This window comes from Melanostigma gelatinosum (genome assembly GCF_949748355.1).
Source record: "Melanostigma gelatinosum genome assembly, chromosome: 21".
NCBI lineage: Eukaryota > Metazoa > Chordata > Actinopteri > Perciformes > Zoarcidae > Melanostigma > Melanostigma gelatinosum.
Window position 1 is genome coordinate 6,434,998 of NC_136654.1, and position 23,069 is coordinate 6,458,066.

General features: G+C 41.8%; 4 protein-coding genes across 6 annotated transcripts; 2 read left to right on the top strand and 2 right to left on the bottom strand.

The window, feature by feature from the left end:
- Positions 1-151: 151 nt before the first annotated feature.
- Positions 152-11,918, bottom strand: rnf40 (ring finger protein 40). Of its 3 annotated transcripts, none has more exons than XM_079293581.1 (20): positions 11,802-11,918; positions 10,673-10,821; positions 10,352-10,519; positions 9,715-9,976; positions 8,813-9,013; positions 8,459-8,580; positions 8,137-8,283; positions 7,023-7,097; positions 6,731-6,850; positions 6,378-6,557; positions 6,038-6,173; positions 5,798-5,919; positions 5,390-5,655; positions 5,166-5,283; positions 4,914-5,063; positions 3,139-3,351; positions 2,924-3,049; positions 2,158-2,298; positions 1,912-2,013; positions 152-1,560 (listed from the first exon to the last, which is right to left on the bottom strand). In XM_079293581.1, the coding sequence occupies exons 2-20, from the start codon at positions 10,808-10,810 to the stop codon at positions 1,384-1,386; spliced, it is 2,964 nt and encodes a 987-aa protein (XP_079149707.1). In that variant the 5' UTR covers positions 10,811-10,821; positions 11,802-11,918; the 3' UTR covers positions 152-1,383. The 3 variants fall into 3 exon arrangements, with proteins under 3 accessions (XP_079149707.1, XP_079149708.1, XP_079149706.1); XM_079293582.1 differs by lacking the exon at positions 11,802-11,918 and adding an exon at positions 11,333-11,375 and having other exon boundaries at positions 3,139-3,348; XM_079293580.1 differs by lacking the exon at positions 11,802-11,918 and adding an exon at positions 11,333-11,375.
- Positions 11,660-15,293, top strand: phkg2 (phosphorylase kinase, gamma 2 (testis)). The gene is made up of 10 exons (XM_079293604.1): positions 11,660-11,839; positions 12,121-12,232; positions 12,319-12,494; positions 12,597-12,651; positions 12,771-12,836; positions 13,206-13,369; positions 13,503-13,593; positions 13,695-13,848; positions 14,033-14,158; positions 14,285-15,293. The coding sequence occupies exons 2-10, from the start codon at positions 12,138-12,140 to the stop codon at positions 14,528-14,530; spliced, it is 1,173 nt and encodes a 390-aa protein (XP_079149730.1). The 5' UTR covers positions 11,660-11,839; positions 12,121-12,137; the 3' UTR covers positions 14,531-15,293.
- On the bottom strand, positions 15,294-17,136 carry cfap119 (cilia and flagella associated protein 119). Its single transcript, XM_079293624.1, has 9 exons — positions 17,066-17,136; positions 16,857-16,882; positions 16,684-16,749; positions 16,418-16,581; positions 16,236-16,306; positions 16,037-16,153; positions 15,827-15,905; positions 15,591-15,695; positions 15,294-15,504 (listed from the first exon to the last, which is right to left on the bottom strand). The coding sequence occupies exons 1-9, from the start codon at positions 17,081-17,083 to the stop codon at positions 15,350-15,352; spliced, it is 801 nt and encodes a 266-aa protein (XP_079149750.1). The 5' UTR covers positions 17,084-17,136; the 3' UTR covers positions 15,294-15,349.
- A 1,205-nt stretch (positions 17,137-18,341) lies between these two features.
- Positions 18,342-22,857, top strand: LOC306795182 (uncharacterized protein; the record flags this gene model as incomplete). Its single annotated transcript, XM_079293599.1, has 12 exons — positions 18,342-18,383; positions 19,556-19,715; positions 19,847-20,077; positions 20,335-20,451; positions 20,593-20,745; positions 20,842-21,002; positions 21,135-21,296; positions 21,440-21,552; positions 22,034-22,148; positions 22,239-22,337; positions 22,429-22,600; positions 22,724-22,857. The coding sequence occupies 12 exons, from the start codon at positions 18,342-18,344 to the stop codon at positions 22,855-22,857; spliced, it is 1,659 nt and encodes a 552-aa protein (XP_079149725.1).
- Positions 22,858-23,069: the final 212 nt, after the last annotated feature.

Consider the following 23,069-nt stretch of genomic DNA (forward strand, 5'->3'; position numbering starts at 1 on the left):
TGCAACAACAAAGCCAGTGGAGTGCTATCAGGTTGACCTCTGTCACAGCATCACCTCACATATTAATCGGTTACAACATCATCTGTGCTGTGTGGCATACAAATGATCACTTAGCACAAAGTCAAAACTACTTATTTATTTATGACAGGTTATGCATATTCAAGAGTAAACAACCACTGCTAATGAAAACTACCAAGTTATTATTTTTGCCGACATTATAGCCAATTCTTTAAGGGGTCTTACTCAACTGTTCCCAAATGCCTGATAAATGTATTCTCACATATGTACTCTTTTTTTCTCTCTGCAGCCTGGAACATTTAGTGTGCGTTGCATGGTGCCATCTGCATTTCCCAACAAGCGCTAACGTCAAACAGACGCTAACCAACCCCCCAGTAAATAGTTCACATCATCCGAACAGAGGAAGAGGGGTTTCATTGGACCAATTAGGTAAGGAGCATGTTGTTAAACAGATGTTTTTGTACTCTACTGTCACGGCTAACCTTTAGGAAAGCGGTCTAAGAGGACCTGGAGCAGCACAGCCCACTAAGGACACCCATATGAGTCGACTTTCCACTGCAGTGATTTCATCCGTAATGAGGCACTATAAGCTGCAGATGTTGTGTCAAACTCTCCAGTAGGAACCATGGCAACAGGATGAACACACACAGAGGACCTTGCCCAAGGTGATCCAAACAGTGCTGACTGAGAGCCAAGCTCGCTGACGTCTCTCTGGCATTGTTAATACTATAGCTTAACCAAGGAAGTTGCACAACTCTGGCTGTTGTACTTTATATATTCGAAGCACATTTAGTTTCACACATGCAGTCTATAAAAGCATGGCTTCTTTTAATTTCGAAATTCAAATTTCAGCTTCACTGATTTTGAGGGATTTCTGAAAACCAGCAGGACAAAAGTACCGGTAGTCAAAGAAACACTTCATTGAGATCCACCGTGTACCTCTGCAGATCAAAGTCTTTCAATACATCAAAAAAAAAAAAAAAAATACTTAAAAGTGTGCGCAGCTTGTTTAAAGAGTGGATGTGTTAAATGGCCAGAAAGGGGAGGACAAAAAACAACAGTGCAGAGCAGACGAACATGTAAGACTGTCACTGTGTGCACAAACAAATGCGTTTATTAACTACAGCACAACACTCTCAGTCAGATGTGTCACTGTCCGTTTGGTCACCAAATGGCAATGATGCGGTAAAACAAGTCTTTCCAAAGAGAGATTAAAATAAACCGGGGAACCACATCTCATCTGCTATCCCCAAACTGTCGGCCTCTTTGAATAAAGCTTCAGTTCCTTTGTCTTTTCTCTATCAGTTTCTCTCCTTTGGTTCCATCTACGGTTTTCGGGTTTTCACTCCTCAGCCTCTCTGTGAATTAGGTGATGTAGATGCGGTGAAAGTCGTTTGCTCCGAAGGCACAATTGCACTTGGGGCACTTCCTCTGCCTGGTGTCGTAACGCATCTTCAGACATTCGTAGCAGAACACGTGGAAACACTTGGTGAGCACCGTCTCCTTGTCTCGTGTGTTGCAGCAGGGGCAGCGCAGCTTGGCCTGGAGACAGATAAACACACTGTAAATGGGCCAAATTCTGACTCCCCAACACTGTTATGACATGTATCCATTTATTGTATGGCAACACAGTTTAACACTTGAGGGTGTAACAAGTCAGCGTCTTGATATCCCCAGACCGTAATATTTCTGTGGAGCTTCGAGCTCACTTTCTGGATCGTACCCACAAATTAAAAACAGGAAAACAAAGGTGTAGTAATTTGCATTACAGCACATTACTTTCACTAGACCACTGCAGTTTGTGCCAAAAAGCTGTTGGTGGTTTTATAACTCCCTCGCCATTAACATAGATTGATTAAAGCCATTCATTTCTCTGCACACTCTTTTCCTGACCTTGTACTGGTTGATCTCCTCCTGCAGGATCTCATCAGCATCGGAGTAAACCTCCACCTTCTTCTGCTTCTCCAGCTTCCGTCTCAGCCTCGACAGATCTTCCTAGAAGGCATCAGGAGAGGGATTGTTTAACACAGAGTCCTGATGCAATCCAATCAGAACTTCAGGAGTCATTTGTGAGAGTTCAGAAAAAGAAAAAAAGAAAGAGTTTAGGGCGTTATCCCCAGTGCTGAAAATACAACATACCTGTGCTCGTTTCAGGTTGCTGCTCTCCCTCTCCCGGGCGGTGCGGTTCTCAGCCACAGAGACCTGGATCTCCTTAAGCTTGGCCTGTGTGTGCTCCAGCTGCACCTTCAGGTCCTCTGCCAGCTGGGCAGCCTCCACCGCCTGCAGGAGGAAAGGAACCGGACACACTCAATAAAATAAAGAAAAAAACCTCATGAAATTCCTGAGCTGTACTGTGGTGGTGGTGCAATAAGCTCGATTAAAAGACATTCTGAGTCTATCATTTGTGCGAACTTGAAAGATTCAGTCATGTACCAATTTAAGATTTTGCATATTTTATCGCAGATTGTGTATATTTTCCAGCTCCGACGACCATTTTCCACAACATAGCATACGTTTTTTGATCCTCATTGTGGCTTCAAGCAACCACTGGTTTCAGCTAAAGTAACAATTGACACACACAAGATGACCTCATTAACAGCGCCCCAGTGCACCGTTTGGTGTCTTGAGCAATGTTAGCCATTACTAGACAGGTGGGTTTAATTGGCGAACAATGTAGCTCATAAACACAATTGTTTTGTGGAAGGAACCCAACAACTCTCGGATGTCAGAACTTCTCACGGGAACCTGAACACACCAGATTGATGCTGTGTGCATGTCACATGTTATTATCCAGATCCTCTGAATGCAGTTTTTATATTTAGGAGCACAGACATCTGGCAGCAGTCAAATAGCAAACCTGAAATGCAAGAGCTGACAAAATGATTGATGGTATTTTTCTTCACACCTTCCTCTTGTTGAGCTCTAGTGCTTGTGACCGAACAGACAGCTCTTTTTCCAGAGCAGCAAGTGTGTTCTGGAGGATGCCCTCTTTCTCCTCCAGCTTCTGCACAACCAACAGCTGGGCATCCACCTGCAGAGCGACAGCAACAGTTCATACGCAAGTGCCCTGACACAACGAGAACCATAAATGTTGCACAGCTGAAGAAGTTGCACGTTTACCTGGGTTTTGAATGTGAGAACTTGGTCTGCCAACTCCTCCTTCTCCTCTTTCAGCAGCTTGTAGATCTGGTTGGATTTGATTCGCTCACTCATCAGCTTGAAGTTGGCGTCATCCTTCTCGCGCAACTGCTGCAACAAGCGGCTGTTCTGCTCCTGCATGTCCTCGAAGGCCTGGCCTGTTACATCCATCTCACTAAGCAGGGCTTCCTCCTCCTCAAAAGACAGAGGTGTCGGGGATCAAAAACAATACAAGACAGTGACAGAAAGTGATATTGCCTCTGGACTCCGGTTGAAAAACCAGTGGGGCCTTTTTTTATGGCATATTTACCCGATTTGATTAATTACATTACATCTTCATTAGCCTAGTTTGACTATGCATCTCGAGATGCAGTCACATCTGGTCTGTTTTCTGTGCTGCAAAATTGGACTTTTCTGCATTTTGGCGACTTACAAGCAAACGGGCCCATAAACAAAAGCCATATGATCTCACAAGTTGCTTGTTTATTGGATTCTTCTGGCAATCTGTCACCCTGCAAAGCTAAATGCTGGCAGCCAGAAACGGAAGTGAACAAATCAAACGCATACGAGTCCAAAATAGTTTAGTTGCTGTACTTTATACCAGATAAGAAGGCAAAAGTAAAGAGCCTAATACATCAGTATTAGTCCAGATTGTGTTTTACCTTCTGTTAATTGTGTTCTGCCTGACCTCCCAAGCGTGACAAGCAGTGGACTTTCAGATCTCAACATCTGTCTCCTTTGTGCTCATAAAATATGACGGAACAGCAGTTAAATAGCTTAATACACAGTCAGAACTCTTTTACACTTTTTCTGTATTTGATTTAATTAGTCTCACTCTCAGTCTCCTCACGGCTCCTTGGGTGACAATAAGAAGAACCATATTGTGTAAAAAGATCATATAGCTCCCAAAATTATTGCATTTATATATTATTTCCTCTTAAAATGTCAACATGACAGTACCCCCCTCCTCTTGTCTTGTAGGGCCACATAGCAGTGGGTTTTGCACCAGATTTGCACCAAATGAGATAAAAAATAATAATTCTGGGGTGTGTTGTGCATGATATTAAATAAATAAAAAGCTTTTTTTTTTTTTTTTTTAAAGAACAATGCTGTTAGAAAATGTCTATAACCAAAACATGAACATTGTGAAAACTACATTGTGGTTATAGTTGATTCTTGTATTAATACGGTTATGAGGATTAGTCCGGCACGTGATTGTTACAGCACAAACCAAAGTGGCTTCTTTTTCAACACTGTTGCTGAACCACGTTGAGTGCCACGACATTTGTATCTTTAGAACTGATTGTTCAGACAGAAACTGCAGATAAAAAACAAACAAATGAAAAACTATTTTTTTTTGTTTTGAAAAAAAGAAATCCAACGAGCATATCAGACCTAGCGTCAGCTTTCAGTTCCTCTTTTATCGTCTTAGATTAGGAGAACTTCCGTGCGAGGCAATGCGATGCTCTCAAATGCACTGCTTTCATTCTTAACACAGCTAGCTTGTTTATATTCGTATCAACGTTCCATACAGGGCTAATGGTTCATGTCTCACTTCATGCTGGTCTGTAATTCTTAATACGTGGTTGCACACTGCTCGAAAAAGGATCTAGAGAGTCCGTCCCCCTTTTACAGCATAGGTGTACTAGGTAACAACAACATAAAAGGTGGTACACATGCTCAGCCTCCTGCCTGTGATGCCACTCCACTTACATGCTCCGATATGTTTGAGGAGAAGAAAAGAAATTCACACATACCTGCTTTGTGGCAGCGAGTTTCTTTTGCAGATGCTCGATGGTCTCTTCTGCCACTCGAATCTTCCTGAGGGCGTCTTCATCAGCCAGCTTCTTGCTTTCTTTCCTCTCCCTCTCCTCCAGCTCGCGCACTCGCATCCTCAACTCATCCACCTGATCATTATCGAGATACGGGTTACGAGACGCAAAAAAAAAAGAAGAAAAGAAATGTGCAAAAAGTATGACGGAAAAGACGGAAGACACCAAAGAACAAACCTCCGCTTTAGATTTCCGTTCAGCTGCCATGAGCTGCACTTTGTCCCTCTGCTCCTTTGGAGCCGACTTATACATGTCTAACAGCAGCTTCATCTCTTTCTGGGACTCCTGGGCTTTCCTGATGGGTTAAAGGAGGCAAAGAGATCACATAAAAAAAGAGCAAACAATACAAAAACATAAATATATCATTTATATAAATGGATAAGAGTAGAAAGGGGATGTACTTGAGTTCTACTCTGAGCATCTTCAGCGTGTCCGAGTCCTTCCTCTTCAGCTCGTCGCTGCGCTGCCTCTCTCTCTCCCGCTCCCTCTCTCGTTCCCGCTCAGTCTCCCTCTCTCTCTCCCGAGCCCGAGCCCGCTGTCTCTCCAGTTCCTTCCTCCTCTCCTCTTCCTCCTCCTGGTCCTCATCCTCCTCTTTCTTCACGTCGATGCTTTCACTCGTCGTCTCCTCTGAAACCGGAACCCCCGTGTCGCCACTTTGACAACGCAACTGTCGACAAAGCAAAAGCAATTTTTAAGGATTCCTTTAATTTACTGATAAATAAAGAGACATGAGTTTTTGTTCGGAAAACCCTCTGGATGTCACTGAATGAACACAGTAAACACTTGAATCCGTAAATCACGTCATCTACCTTATTGATCTCCATCTGTGTTTCCCGCAACTTCCTTTTAAAGCGCTGCACGTCACCTTTCAACTGCAAGTTGTGGTTCTGAAGGCTGCTGATTAAATGACGCATCTCTCTGTTGATTGGTCCTGAGAGAGCAGAGACAAAAGGATGAGCGGCAGACGCACACCGAGCGCAGTCGTCGTCTGCTCTTTAAGTCATTTGTTAGACGTGTTGATAGATGCGAGGGTGCGTTTCAAAAGGTACCTGCTTGCTCGTTGGCGGCCAGGTTCTGCTCAAACTCGATGCGCAGCATCTCGTACTCTTTGCGCACCTGAGCCAGGGTATCCTCCAGCTGGATTACCTCAGTCCGCAGCTTCTTCTGAAGGGACAGCTCATCACTCTGAACAGATGAAAACAGTAAGACTTGTTGACATTGTTGCCAAGTGGCGGTAATAATACACAAATCCAGGTTGAAGTTGCCAGGACAAAGGAATTAAGACAAACTGATGGAATGGCAACACTGGGCTACAACAAAGATGCAGTGAGGAAACAAACGTTTTCCAAACGCATTCTTAAGAGATCAACTTTGACAACTGAAGTTTACCTCCATGTGCTCAATCTGTCGGAGGTGGGCGTTCTTGGCAGTGAGCAGGAGGGCCCGCGCCTCATCCAGCTGGGTTTTCACCCCAAGGGACTCATTGTACAGTATCGAGAATTGGGACTGTAGACATTTGTACTCTAGAGTCTCCTTCACAACCTCTTCTGGAATATTCCGCAAGTCCATCTGAAAAACCAGGAGCCGGCAAAGAAAGGTGAGCATTGGAAGTCTGTTACCACACGACACGGGCCCAACACTATAATCTCAGCCACAATATTACAAGATGAATATAAAATCTTGACAAACAGGTGAGGTGTTTCCAATGCTTCTAATCGAACAACCAGAGATTATATCTTTACCTTGAGCTTCTCACTCTCCCTCACAGCCTCCTGGAGCTCCACCTGCAGTTTCTCCAACTCTGCCATGCGGCTATTAGCCAACTCCTGGTTGTGCTCCAGCTCTGCATTGAGACTCTCAAACTAGAAAAAACAACAAAATCAAAACATGTTACAGATAGGAGAAATGTGCATGGTATTAAACACTGTTTTGCCAGCACAAACTGGCATCTGAGATATGAAGCTACTTATGTGCTAAGATATCAATATTACACACTAACATAATTGCAAAGGGGCCCTTTCTATAGTTGCTCACCTTCTGAATGTTCAGTGTAATCTGGCCTCCAGGAAGTCCACCTGAGCTGCCGCTGCTGCTGTATCCAGACTTGAGCTGCAGACAGCCGACACGGGACATGTGTTAAAAATAATATAAGAACAAACAAGACAGAAAAACAACATCATAGAACAAAACACACCTACACACAGTCTATGACTCAAGCAATGTTTATCTTTTTAAAGAGACTAAACCCTCAAACCACTTTGTTTTGCTAAAAAACAATGTATTTGGGTTTTAGTAGTGTTGCAGATAGATTCATGTCCTAATCTTAACATTCTAATGCAGAGTAATTCATTCTAGAAATGGTTATAAATATGCATAGTTACTGTCCCCTACTGGTTGAAACCCTGCTTTTGTAATATAATTATGCTGTTTGTTGATCTGGAGGCAGATGATGACTATGGTGGCAACTTTCATCACCAACCAAAGGCGTATCACGGTTACACATGACCCAGGCACAACGTTTAGCCATGACTAGCTCGAAGTCCACTAAACCAGCCTCAATATGAAGAAAAGCTGAAACGATTGCATAAGAGTCTATGGACCACAGCCGGATGGTTGGACCCTAGTCAGAGACAGCTGGCCGACACTAAGCTTAATTGGCCAGTCTGAGTTTCAGGGGCGGGACTTAGCAAACTGTGAATTGCATATGCTCATCGATGGCATTAATGCTAATCGCCAGCATACACACATAACAATGCTTATCGTTAGCATAAATAAATCCCTGCCTCGCATGTCAACTCAAGTTCAAAAGTATTTTTAAGTGTTTGTACTGTATGATGTCACCATAACAGACCCTTTACAGCACTCTGACCTAACCGTGAACATAACAACATCAACAGCTTAAGCTAATTGAAAGAGTGATGGCTATCATGAACGGTAATTAACAGTTAAATCTGGCTATGGTTACTCTTAACCGTTAAGGCAGCTGATGCACGCATTCAAAGCAGGATGTGCATCAATAAGCTGGCTTTACATGCATTAATGCTTAGAGCCTTATCACTGAATGAAATGCCGAGTGGACAGATAAAAAGCACCCACACGCACTTAACAAAGAGGCAAGTTACACACAGACAATTGCATACAAACGCACCTGCTCCATGGCTTCTGCCAGATGTTTGTTGAGCTTTTGTTCCCTGTTGCGGAGTTTCTCAATGTCCCACTGCAAGTCCTCCACCGTTGTCTCCATCTCTGACACTTTGGTCTCGGAGCTGGTCACCTTGTCCACCAACTCATTGTACTGCAAGAGAGGCAAAGACGCAACAGCTATGTCATCAGTGACAAGTACACTATACGCAATGGTTACATACACACAAACACATTTTTAAACCATATTCTCATACTCCAACTATTTCTGACACACAAACATTGAGCAGACATGCTGAAACCCACTAACAGGGCTGAGGACATCGTACCTCCATGGACATCTTGTGGTGTCGGCCCTGCAGCAGAGTGGCCAGGTCTCGCAGTCGAGTGTTGTCCTCCAGCAGAGTGTTGTTCACATGGATGATGTCAGACTGACTATCGTCCTCACATGCTGCCAATGAGCATTAAGATTGTCAGCCAAATTAGAGTAGAACTAACCAGTTGCAAAAAAACTCACATGTTTCTCCACCAACAACTCGATAATGAGATAGGAAACTAAAAGTAGCAGTCCATTAGTTTTAACGTAGGATATAAAATGTGCTGCAGATGATCCTCTTTCGTATTTGTATGTTCGTATCAATGGCCTATATGATTGTGTCGGTAACAAGCATATTTCCAGTTACCTGTAGGCTGGACTTGCTTGCACATGTTGTCAATGCGGCTGTGCAGCCTGTCAAAGACACAGACCAAACAGGCAATGGCTTCCTTGCTGAATTGCATGCGGTCTTGTAAGTGCAGGGTGAGCTCCTCCTCGCTGCTGTGCTCTAATGTAGCCAGGAAGCCCTTGGCATTGTGACTTAGGGGAGCAGGTGGTAGTGATGAATCTACAAAAAAAAAAAAAGAAGGAAGATGCGGTTGGTTAAAATCAGCAGATGATCAAATAATCAATGTATTAAGCTTCAACCTTCAGCTAGAAAATTGGAAACTATATGTGGACTTATGAATGAGCATTTTGCTAATTCTCAAATACTTTAAAGCATGCAGGATCTGACAAGGTGATACAGATAGAGAGGTCAGGATTGCTTTACAATAGCATGAAATTCTACAAGCTTTTGGCAAGAAGAGTCTACCACAAAATAAAAGGGAAGCTAACAGTTGCTCTCTTCACACCTCCAACATTTTCCTCGTCTTTAAAGACGGACATATTGTTCCTGCCCTCTCCTTCATTTTCACAACAGCTGTTATCACTTTGAGTAAATACACATCTAATCATCTTAAACAATGTCTATTAGACATTGTTATGGTACTTTGGTGCACACACCTGTGTAATAAATTTATTAATTTTATGTGTCGCCTCAGAGTGTCAACAACAGTAGCAATATAACAGAAAGATGGGTTAAGTTCAATACCGGAGAGTAACTGATCTGGAAATGTGAAGTCATACCCATGTAAACACTTTCATCTCTCTATTAATATAGAATATGGGCAGATAACACATTATATGGACAGATTATAGCAGTACACGAATGCAGTCAGTGATGGAGACTTTACAGAGATCACCATGGTCAGGTAAAACCCTGCTTACCTGTTGAGTCCTTTGGCGGCTCTGTGGGTGTCAACAACTCTTCTGGCCCAGTAGGAGGTGGCGGCTGCTTCTGCTCTTCCTGCTCCCCCTCATTCTGGCGCTCTGGGAGTGGAGGTGGAGGCACAGCAGAAGTTGGTGATACCAGATTGACACCATCTTCCTCCATTGGTGTGGGTTCAGGGAGAGGGGGCGGGGCAGGGGTAGATGTCACAGGAGCATCTGGCTCAATACGTTTGCGTAGAACGTGTACGTTCTCGTCCAACTGCACATCAGAAACACAAGGGGTTAAAAAAAAAAAACATTGCTTCGAGTATATTTTATGTACAACAAAACTTGGATAGTGCTATTCCAAAAGCTGAGTCTTGCAATTTGTAAGATCTTTTGATTACTGTGCTTCCACAGACTGAGCACAGTGCATTCATCTGCTAATTGCCTACATTTACAAGCACACAAACAAAATAAAAAAACATATTATAAATAGTCAGGGTAATTCAAACCTTTGGGTTTTTCACATTTATTGTTGTTGAATACCTTGTGGCTTTGAAAGAATGAGAACCCACCCCTTAATCTTTCTGAATTCAAGTTTCGGCTAAAAAGTAGAGTTAGATTAAAACGATGAAATCATGTGAAGAGGTACCTGCGACCAGTAGCGGTTGACAATCAGCAGGGTGGTGTCATCAGTGGCTTGTCTCTTCTCCAGCTTCTCAATTTTCTCTCGTAACTCGTCCTCCATCGTCTGCCGCTGCTCCAAGCGCTCACACAGCTTCTTATTCTTGAACTGGAGGACCTTCATGTCCATTTCCTCCTGCACGGAACAAATACAAACAACAAAGTGAGGAATGTCAGAGGTCCTGAATGTAGTTTGGGGCAAAAAGTACTTGAGATGAGCTACAATGTGTAATTCATCCTGGTGGTAGTAGCAGCAAATGGACTGTGAGAGTAAACATCAATAACTGACCGTAGAGGAGACTCCAGCTATGCGTATGGGCTCAATGAGAGTGGTGGTGGTTTTCTCCTCTTTTTTGCTCTTCTTCTCAGGTGGGCCAGGGGGGCTGTCCCCTCCTGAGGGACGTTTTCCTCCCCCAGCACCTGACATCTTTCCTTCCCCTGTAAGAAACCATACATGGCACGAAATGTTTACGTCGGTACAGCTTTTAAGACAGTTTCTAAATTAATTATTTTGATTAGATTAGTCTGAAAATGGAAAACTCATTCATTTGATGACAACTAGCAACGGAATTAGCCTTGCATTACAATCACAGGGCCACTGATTTTAACCGTCTCCTATTAATGATCCTCCAGTGTTCATATGCGTTCCTGTACGCTGACGTTGACTGTTAGTGTATACGCCGCTGCAGGAAAAGCTTCCGACTAATTTCCATTTAGCATTTCTGTCAAGATCTACGAACATTAGCTGCTAACGCTAGCTGTGCTAACGTTAACTCTTCGATACCTAGCGTTAGTTGGCTATACGGCGCTCTTTGTCCAGCGTATTTAATGACCGGTGGTCCCCATTTCTTCCTAAACAATCACTGCAAGCGTAAAGTATAATGTAAAAAAAACCTATACATGCAAAGACAAGTTTAGATTGTTTCTTATAAATATTACCACTACAAACCTTCACAAGGAACGGTTGGAAATATAACTCAGTGCATCCAGAGAACCTACCGGAAATGACGACAATCTACTTCCGCAGAGTACTTTTTTCTTTCTTTTTTAAAAAACAATTTTTAGTTAATCAAAGAAAGATAAACAATGATTACCAGATTCTTGAAATGTAACCACTTGAACTAATATGCAATGCCTCTAAAAATAACTCTGAATATTATTACATAATGTTAAGACTGCAACGTTCAATCTGGCCTCATGGGGGCAGTATTGTTACACTGTGTATTACGAGACTACGAACTGTTTTGAGGAATGTGACGAGGTGTAAACACTGCTCAGTTGGGTAAGCTAGCCACCGGTTGTTAACAGTATCGGTAACGTTAGCTAAGTTTGATACGGTCGCCGGTGAATTGTACGCAGTTATGGTTTCACGGTTTCTTGAGCTTGTGATGGCATTTCAACACTGACTCCATACTCACCGTATCCCGCTCACTCTGATCCTTTGTTTGCATACATGGTGAGTAGCTTCCTGAACCGGTCAGTGAACCCGCTGCTGCAGCAAGGCCAAAACAGACACAGCTAACGTTATTAACGAACTCGTGATGGATCTAACTCACATTTACAAGTAACAGTAGAAGGGAGAAAGATGTGTGTGCGTGTAGCAAGTAAATCCCCCGAGTAACTAGAATTAATCTCAAGCAAAAACAAAACACTTCCTTGTCAAGAGTTAGCTCGGCAGTTCCTGTTGTTAGACAGACCATGCATCACTGTTACAAAGTGAGTTTGTTGTTATTATAGATTCATATTCCGTCATCATGACCAAAGACATCGTTGTTGGAGATGAATTACCAGACTGGGTGGGGGCCAAGGAGTTTTACCAGAAGTATGACCCCAAAGAGGTGCTTGGCAGGTGGGTCCAGCAAAAATAACACGGAACGTGATCTCTGTTGGGATGATTTAAAACCCACGCTGTACTCTGTATCAATGGCGTCTTAGGGGTGTGAGCAGTGTGGTGCGCAGGTGTGTGCACAGACACACGGGTCAAGAGTTAGCAGTGAAGATCATTGAGATCACAGCGGAGAAGATGACCATTCAGCAGCTGGATGAGGTGAAAACCTCCACGCTGAAGGAGATCCAAGTCCTCAACATGGTGAAGGGACACTCCTCAATCAGTATGTTATTCTGCTCTTTTGAAAAGCAAGACACTTTCATTTTCTGTTGTTGGAGGTTAAAAAGTGTTTGAACTTTGTTTGTGTCCTGTTGATTCCCTTTAGTCACTCTTATTGATTCCTATGAGTCCACAACCTTCATATTTTTGGTGTTTGATCTGTGAGTATTACAACAACAAGCTCAAATACATTTGTCTTTACAATTCCTCCCCTTACTATGTGAATGACAAATCATGACATCTTTGTAGGAAGGTATTGATCTCGTGTTTTCATTGACAGCATGAGGCGAGGAGAGCTGTTTGACTATCTCACAGAAAAAGTTACTTTGAATGAGAAGGAAACCAGGTGAGCTCCAGCATCAACACACGACATCAGCTCATTTCATCTGGCAGCATTTTTGGGTCTTTGTATGGCCGGTGTCACTCTCCATAGATATAGGTTTATAACTGTGGTTCTGCATGTTTTAGCCTCACACATGCCAAATCATGTACATTTTCAAACTTTGACAAAAGCTCAAGGCACTATGATGTTTCACTGTGACGGAGACCTGACTCACATTCACACATCACAGTCCACAGCTCTAAAAGCTGATCTTTTCAAGGCATTGCAAATAAATGCTGCTGCCTGGAAAGGAGATTAAAACCATTTCAATAAGTACAATGTCAAAGTGGTAATATAAAATAGATGCATTTTCTAAAACCCATTGCTCTGCAGGAGTATGATGCGAGCTTTGCTGGAGGCCGTGCAGTACCTTCACTCCTTCAACATCGTCCACCGGGACTTAAAGCCTGAAAACATTCTCCTCGATGATTATGGACACATCAAACTGTCAGACTTTGGTTTCTCTGTTCAGCTACAACCTGGAGACAAGCTTAGAGGTACTGTATTATGAAATGAAACAGATGCCTGAAAATCAATATTGATGATCTGTTTAGATATGTAAATCATTTGTACAGTCAGAGTTCAAAATTATCTATTTAGCCTTTTTATTTAATTTATTATTCTTATCAGAGCTCTGTGGGACGCCTGGTTACTTGGCCCCTGAAATACTGAAATGTTCGATGGATGAAATGCACATGGGCTATGGCCAAGAGGTCGATCTGTAAGTCTTTTCTTTTGTCAATAACATTTACAGCCGTATAAGTTTACAAAGCATGATCCTGGGTGTTGTCCTGACCTTTTTTTGATAAATGTGTTGGACAGTTGGGCGTGTGGCGTGATCCTTTTCACCTTACTGGCCGGCTCACCACCGTTCTGGCATCGCAAGCAGATGCTGATGCTGAGGATGATCATGGAGGGTCACTATCAGTTCAGCTCACCAGAGTGGGATGACAGGTCTGACACTGTGAAAGATCTGGTAAGCTGATATTGTTTTGACTGACTTTGAATTTAAATAACAATGTTCATTATATTCTCTTTTCATTTCTCCTAGTTTAGGTTGAACCATAAAGCTATTGCTTTTGTTGTTTTGTTTGTTAGTCAGCAGCATCTACATTATCACAAAAGTCCGGATTTTCACTCATTTTGCTTGTGTTACTCAGATATCCAGGCTGATGGTGGTGGACCCAGCTGTCCGTCTCACCGCTGAGCAAGCTCTAGCACATCCCTTCTTCAGACTGTACCAGAAGGAGGATGTGCGACTCTTTAGTCCCAGAAAGAGTTTTAGGGTGAGTCACAGTGTTAACTTGGCTTTTTATTTTAAATTGTTTTGTTATGGCAGCTGATTTTAAATCCTAAGCTTCGGACAAACTACCCTCTCCATTCTCGCCTGCTTTCTTTTCCTGCCTCCTCAGGTGTTGATATTGAGCGTGCTGGCCTGTATCAGGATATACAGCCGTTACCGCAGGGCTCGGCCGCTGACTCGGGAAGTGCTGGCCAGAGATCCTTACTCCATTCGCGGTGTCCGCAAACTCATCGACGGCTGCGCCTTCCGCATCTACGGGCACTGGGTGAAGAAAGGGGAGCAGCAGAACCGAGCCGCCCTCTTTCAGAACACGGCTAAAATCATGCTGCTGGGCCTGGAGGACTTTGAAACATAAAACGGTCAACCTCATTCCTAACCACACTGATTTTTATTTCAACATTCGCATGTGCTCTCATGTCAGTGTTTGTCAAATTACTGTTTCCTTTTAAGATGAGGAATTCAGGGGCCCAGGATGTTTGTGTGCCTTATTAATGCGCACCGTGGTTCTGCAAGTTAAGCATGCACATCTTATCTTATCCGCCCTTTGATCTAAGTTTGTGGTTGTTTGACACTCTTCTTGTCAGGTCATCAGGTTTGCAGTAAAGGACACATTGCACAATCATTTGAAAGAACACATCACATATAAGTACATTATGTGTATTTATGATATTACCTGTTAATTGTCGGTTATAACTGAGGAGATGATGTGTTTCTAAACACTGCGTGGCTAAAGTGGCTTAAAGTGGACATTAAGGCACTGTGATTAATTATTTAATAGATGATTCTATACACATAATGTTACAATTTACAGATCTTCCAGTGTTACAAATCAGTACTGAAAGACATGTGAAACATTCATGTAGAATATTTGGAGTGCTTTTGGGAGAGTAACCTGCAGCTGTCATGCATGCAGGCATTCCTCAATAGGAAACCCACTAACTGTGAAAATGACTTGCGACTGTATTTAACCAACACCATTCCATACTCGGTTCATTCTTCAGTTTGATAAGTAGCACTTTTCCAGAGATTGCCTCTCGAAGAAATAACTGTACAAATGCAGATATGATGTACTGTATGTGAAAAACCAAAGTTTTGTTGGTAATAAAACTGATGTTTGAGCTTGATTTGTCAAATTTTGTGTGAGTGCTTATTTGAATACAGCGTATCTCAACCATTATTGTTTGGCCTTGTGGTTGGGCAGTGGTGAATCTAGTGCAATGTTGTGCTGAGCTGCAATGTCTTTCATTCGCTGATCTAGTTGTCCAGACACGAGCACCATCTGCTCTCTGACCTCTTTCTCAATCAGTGCCTTCAGTTCTGATTTTAAACCTGAAAGAATGAAGCAGTTAGTTGGGGTGCATTCCACTTCAAAAAGTTATTTTTGCACTGTCCCTTTTTATGATTTGTGATCCTACCGAGTGTGGCTCCCTCTGGTTCTTCGATGGATGCTTCTTGTGTTTGAGGAGAGCTGTCTGTCGTCGGTGCTGCTTCTGTTTCTTTTTCCATCCGATTTTCATCGTCTGGTGCAAGAAAAGTACTTAAAGGTGTTAATAACTCTGGTCCATGGTGCTCTAAACTATCAAGATATTCTGTTCTCAATGTAACGCAGCATAAAACTTCAACTTTTGTGCTGTTACTCTGTAATTATTACCTGGAGCAGATGAATCCTCCACGGTGGGTTCATCCTGGTCTGGGGTCTCAGAGTAAGTCAGAGATAGATCAAGTTTTAGCTGTGAAAAAATAATACAGAGAACTCGTCATTCCCTCCAGATCTATTGTCACAGGACTCAAGTGAATACAAATGAATGTTAGCAGAAGTTGCTTGAAACAATTTGTGCAGAATAACATTTCAAATTCTTACCTGTGTGGTGAAAATATATTTGTAGAGTTTGTAGTGTCTCACGTAGCTGTTATGGATGTACTTTAATATACATTCCACCTCCTCGGAGCTGAAGAGGTTGATACTAAAGGGGGGGCGCTGTAGTGGGGGAACACACAGAAGCATCTGAATGAAACATTGCCTTCATGAGAATCCATTAAAATGGAGTTAGAAGACCGACCCTGACTGAGTGACAGAGAAGTAGATCCTTGCAGTATTTGAAACACTCTTCTATGTTGTTGAGTGGTGTTTCTGCAAGACAAAAGTTCCAAACACATCTTACGTAAAGTTACATTTGAATTATCTGCAGTGTTTTATGATTTCATCATCCAAATACAGTGATAATAATATGGCTTTTCTTACCTATGTTTGCCTCATGGATGGACTTGATGATGGACAGGAGAGCTGAGGTTTGTTCCTTTTTAAAGTTGCACTCTCTGCAAAAAAGCACAGTCTGGACATACATCTCCAGCAGAACTCCTCTTTTTGGTTCAGGGAGGTGGACTCCAAACACACTGCATAAAGCACTGCCACAGAAAAGAAAAAAGGGTGACAGAAAAATACGTCATTGCAGTGTGTGTGCGATTGTGTTAAAATAGATGTGTTTCTGGTCATGAAAGGACAGACACCTCTCCAGATCAGGAATGGACTGCATTTTGCATATCTCCTCCATGTCATGGTAGCTCACATCGGTCCTGAAAATACCCAGGAAATGGATTCTCTGTTAGACATGATGCAAGGCGTAAAGACAGTATCAAACAATCAAAATGAACATAATCCAGATTATAGGCACAGCTCTCACCATAGCATCACTTTAGCTTTCAGGGCCTGTGGTACCGACATAATAAAACAATGTATTATAAGGCAATACTTAACAGAATAGCTGGATCCAGTGTAAACGATAATATCTTAAAATTGTAATCATATGAATCCAAAATATAATAGGTCAATGAATAGCAATGCTCAGTAAAGTGAGCCCAACATGTCGCTAACTAAACTTGTAGAGCCTACCTTTGTTTTCGTATCCATTTTTTTTTTCTTCTTCTGCCGAAATAATAATTGAGTAAACTGCAGAAACTGGCCGCTGAAAAACAGAAGTGCGATTGATTTGATTGTAAAATAACATCTAGACTACACTACACATTTGTCAAATGAATATTTTGTAGTTAAAAAGGATGCTATGAAGTAATTGTTTTTGTTTGTTATTCACTATATACAAGTATTTAACGAAAACTTACATGACTAAACGGGCAATGAAGCTGGATCACTTCCTGTTTGGCTACCTCGTTGTATCCTAGCAACATTAAACCCCTTTTCCCCCTCTTTCCGGTTTAGCGTGTCGTACGGAATACTAATAATCATAATATAAAATAAAATACTTACTATACCAAGTAAAGTATAGTACGTCACAACAGTTTAAATACACATAAAAACATTCAATACACATGCAAATACTAATTGTACCAATATGACTACCACCAATAATAAATACGAAACTAAACAAACGTTTATTAAGAGCTAATTGAGTTGTAATGAGTGAAAATGAATAGGTTAAAAATTCATCCTGCAAACAAGTATATGCTGTTTGTCATAGATTAACTCATAATAACGACATGAATCATTTTATTTTCTGATGTTTCTTTTAGTAATTTTATTTTGTTTAAATCATGGCGCTTCATCGCTGCTGCACAGCAGCCATATCCATGGCAACGAGGTAGCCTGACTCAGTGTCGCTAATATACCTCGTCTGTTGTGGTTTATGTCTTCCGTTTTATATTACTTTAATAGCCCCTCTAGGTGATGTGTGGCGTGACAGAGGCACGTTTTGGGTGAGACTTTGAAGCGCAATTTGTGGGTTACAATCCGCGGCTTCCGTGTTTTACGATTGACGCCTGGGTAAGTAATGCAGACTGCTGCCTTGTTGTAAATTGGGTGACAGGAGCACGTTTAAAACCGTAACATAGGCATTATAGCGCCTCCATAAAGCAGGCATGGAAAGCCTGCTTTGCCCCCGAGACTGCTTGTCCATATACTGACTGAGCGCTGCAGTCTAAGAACATTATCCCCTTTTAATCCACTTTGCCTTCTGCTCCATGCAGGTGGACATGACACATGGAGCAGGGAGCCACAAACAAACACGCGCGTCCATATTTAATTGCTTTTTTTATTTTGGAGAATGAACCATTTCTCGCATTGAACATTGATGCTGGATTTCATCAGTCGTTTTTATGTAGCCGATCCTTAATTATCTACTGATTATAATTAGCAGTGATTCTTTCACACAGACATGGAGGACCCCGATATACGACAACAGAAGCTTGACAACCAGGTAAATAAACAAGGATTATTTAAGTATTTTATGTCATTTACACATGAAAGTGCCCAAATATGTTTTGGTTTATTTCAAACTGGGGGAAAAAACTGCAATGCACTTTAACTAACTGACAAAGAGATAAGCCTCCATACTTGTAACCTGACAGAGTAGATTTGTATCTATGTTCCTTTATAAAAAAAGATATAGGATGAATATATATTTATCAGCAATATCCACTCTGACAGCGGAGCAAACACTTGTTCACTGTTAAGGCTAATTAGCTGACAAGTAGTTAAAGCTGAGGCAGAGCTTTGCACATAAATAAAGCGTTCTTGAGTCTTAAGGTCATGGCTCCCTGTGTCAGAACCACCTGCTGTGTGGTGCTACTGCTCAACTGTAAGTCGCAGTCTGTTTGTATGCACTGTACAGTATGTGAGCTACTGGCTTATATCAGTAGAGTACTACATAACAGACCAGCAGATCGAACCAGTGGTAGAAATACTAATAATAACTCACAGCTGAAGTAACCAACTAAAATAGTAGTAAACAGTAACAATGCATTTAAACTGATCCAGAATCAGTAGTATCGTCTTCAGCTGTATAATTGTTACAACTCGCTGTCTAGAATTTAAAGAAATACTACAACCAATATAAGTTCTATCATTATATTCGAATATAATGTTATAATTCTGACCAAAGAGCACAGCTCGAGGTCCTCATTGTACAACACATGGTTGCACAAGAAATGCAGTTGTTGTCCTTTTATGCTACACAAGAAAAAAAAAAAAAAACAGTGGGGCATTCCTGTTGTGCTGCACATTTTTTTAAATTTGCATCAGCAGGAATGTAAACAGCAGCAAAGAAAACTGGAGAATTATCTTGGCAGATAACATGGCCAGCATGTCAACATAAAAAATTAGACTTCAGTGAAACATAAACCTCATAATAATGTTTAGCTGATGGTGTGTTGACTTTAGTTGTCATCACATGCGTTAAAAAAATATTGTCACCATCAAATGTAATGCAATGCCTACATTCCTGTACAGCTAAATACCTATCCAACAGCACGTCACCATATATACAGACATAAGAATCACTATTATCTCTGTAGTTGTAACCCCACGTATGAACACTGAACATTGAGTTCACAGTTTCAATTCTAAACCTAAGACTTAATTCTCCCACAGCGAACTCTTTTGATGAAAAAGCAGCAAAACAAGAGGGCTGATTCCCAAATGGTCGTAGCCAATCGGGATGCTCGCCAAAAGAGTCGAAAGCACAAAGTGTCCCGCTCTGATGAAACACCTCTGTTGATCAACCAATCCCTCAGCAACACTTCCCTGAGTGGTTGGTATTATAATCATTTATATTTAGCACTGGTTTGTTTTTTTAATAGAAAATGAAATCCATTGTACGGTGCAATTAAATTAATTGTCCTAAATTGTATTAAATCCAAGTTTTTTTTTTCCTTTCTGGAGATCAAGTTGAACATGCCCATGATAACCCACTGGATGAGATCACATTAGGCGAATGTGACATGACAGCAAGCATGACATTTGATGAGATGCCTTCAGACAATCATGTCACTCCCAAGAAACTGAGCTTGGAGATGGACATAGAGCCCGAGGTAGAGTGGGAGGTGGAGAATGATGCTCAGGCGGAGGGAAAAAAGACAAAGAAGAAAGAAGTGAAAAAAGAAAAAGCCAAAGGTCAGAATATAGAAAGCAGAATATTTTATTCTCATGTGATGTCTATGTGTTTATTTATCCATTTACTTACTCAATTTCAAGGATTCAAATAGTGTAGTCGGAGAGCACACATACGTCGGGCCCTTCGTGGTCTGTGACCTCATGGGTTTATGCATGTTGTGTTTTCACGCATGCACATGTAAAGCTAAGGAATACTTTGATTAAATGATCAATAAATAAATGATTTATCAGCAACGCGCCATTGTGCTTTCCGTCAGAGATGGAACAGAACGATGAAGAGGACAAAGAGGAGAACAAAACAAAGAAGAAAGACAAAGTCAAAGAATCTGAAGACCCGCAGAAGACAAACAAGACAACCAAACAAGAGCGGAAAAGTAACATCAATCTTCAATTTATTATTAACGTATCTAACTATGGACCTTACTTACAGTTTTAAACATGAATCTTTATTTAATATCATAAATACATAACACTAAATGGAACAGCTTTTATAGCGTCTGTCTCCTCTTTTGCAGAGAATCACTTGCAGGAGGTTTCATCCCAGGGGATAGAGTCAGTGGGGGAGATGGCAAGTCCAAAGAAGAATAAACATGAAGAAAGCGACAATGAAGAGGGGACCCAGAGGCCTGTCCTTCAATCGCCTAAGAAGAAAAAACAACTCAACACATGTGAGTCATGCGTTAGACCTATCTGGTCCTGTGCATTTTACGATCAACAATACTGTAAAGTTTGTAAGGAATACATTTGTGTGTGTTATCATACAGCCAGGTGCCAAATAAGTGAAGAGGGCAAAGATGAAGAAACCCAGGAAAAGGTGAAAAAGGCAAAGAAGACAAAGAAAGCGGAGAAAAGTATGCCGAGTCTCGCTTCCCTCAACTCCAACTACAGAGAGAGTTCATCTTCAGACAGTGAATCTAATGAAAGAGTGAGACATTTACAAGTAAAAAACTGTTTTGTGTATTGTCAAACGCAAATTAGGCAAGTATGCACCTCATTTAGATTCATCACACAGCATATATAAAAACGACTTTTGAAATCATTTCCACTCTCATTCCAGTCAACATCTCCAATGTCAGTGGAGGATCTTGAGACGTTTGCTTTGCGTCCAGCCCCCCGAGATGCGACGATCCAGTGTAGGGTCACCAGGGACAGGAGAGGCATGGAGAAGGGCATTTACCCGACTTACTACCTCCACATGGAGGAGGCGGACGGCAAGAGGGTTGGCACTTCTGCACAATTTGAACCCAATCGTTGTGCACATTGATTGAAGCTCTTTAAGCATGATCCTGTTTTCGTGAGCTGTCACATGTCGACGTTCTTTTCATCGTCTAAAAACGTGTTTTTCATTCTGCCATCACCAAGGTGTTCCTAATGGCAGGCAGAAAACGGAAAAAGTGCAAAACATCCAACTATCTCATCTCCACTGACCCGACAAATCTGTCCAGAGAGACAAACTGCTACATAGGAAAACTAAGGTACAACTCTTTCATTTGCACCTCAAGAAAGAACTTAAAACCTCATTTTTACTTAACGTTGAATTCTCTGATCTTGGGCTGATTAATAAACCCTTTCAAAACCCCTTCAGAAAACATTGAAGAATCCACTGTCATCAAACTAAACAAGTGGTTCTCAAAACTGGACCCGAAGTACTTATTTATAGCACACAATCTGACCTGATATAGCAGGAACATCAGTGGCGTAACCAATAACACTAACGATGTGTCAATTCCATTCTCAGTAAGCCTGAGCCAGCATGCATGACTACCTCGATTGCATCCCAAGTGTAAATTGGAAATGTTTTGGGAATTCCTCCATGATTTGTGGAGGCAATCATTTTACATGGAAATTGAATGCACCCCATGATTATCTTTCTTAATTCAGGCAAGGTTGACATTTTGATCTCTAGCCTTATAGATGATGACAGATCATGTATCAGATCAGACCTATTTGTTTCAGGTCCAATGTCCTGGGTACCAAGTTCACAGTCTATGATGGAGGTGAAAACCCTGAGAAGAAGCCCTTCATCAAAGAGTGTGAATCAGTGCGGCAAGAGCTGGCAGCAATTTGTTACGTGAGTTCAAACTTAACTCTATACACTCTAACATCTGACACAGCATATGAAGAGATAAAAGCTGTAATACAATTGGCTGTCATGTTCCAGGAGACAAATGTGCTGGGATTTAGGGGTCCTAGGAAAATGACAGTGATCGTCCCTGGCATGTTGGAGAACGATGAAAGAGTGTCCATTCGTCCCACAAATGTAAGTTTAGAAAGAAAACAATAATCCTTTGCGAGGATGTTGATTAAGTGTGAAATGTGCCGGAGGAACTGAAATGTTTATCTTATTATAGGAACCTGATACTCTTTTGGTCCGCCATGCGAACAGCAACACAGACAAACTGGTCACACTGGTGAACAAATGCCCGAGCTGGAAGGAACAGACTCAGTCATATGTGCTCAACTTCCACGGTCGGGTCACCCAGGCCTCCGTCAAGAACTTCCAGATCATCCACCCTGACAACGGTAGGACGATGTGACTCTCTTCCTCTGTCATCAACCACAAAGAAAATGTCTGCCTTGTCTTTATTCCTGACTTCACAGTCGTCTGTCTCCTCTCTCTCTGCCCCCTGCTGCTGTCTTCTCCAGAGGATTACATAGTGATGCAGTTTGGGCGCGTAGCGGAGGATGTCTTCTCCATGGATTACAGTTTCCCCATGTGTGCCCTGCAGGCCTTTGCCATCACCCTGTCCTCATTTGATGGTAAACTGGCTTGTGAGTGAGCCATGCTGGTGTGCCTCGGGTGCTTAACTAGATCCCTGATCTAAATTAACACTAGACTATACCCATCATTTTGCACAGGGTCATTTTTCATATTTTGTATCCTGGTGCATTGTAGCACTTTGTATACACTAAATATGGAAAATACATGCCAGAGACTTAGAGGGGACTTGTTTTATAGGTCCAGTATTATTTTACAGCAGATTTTATATCG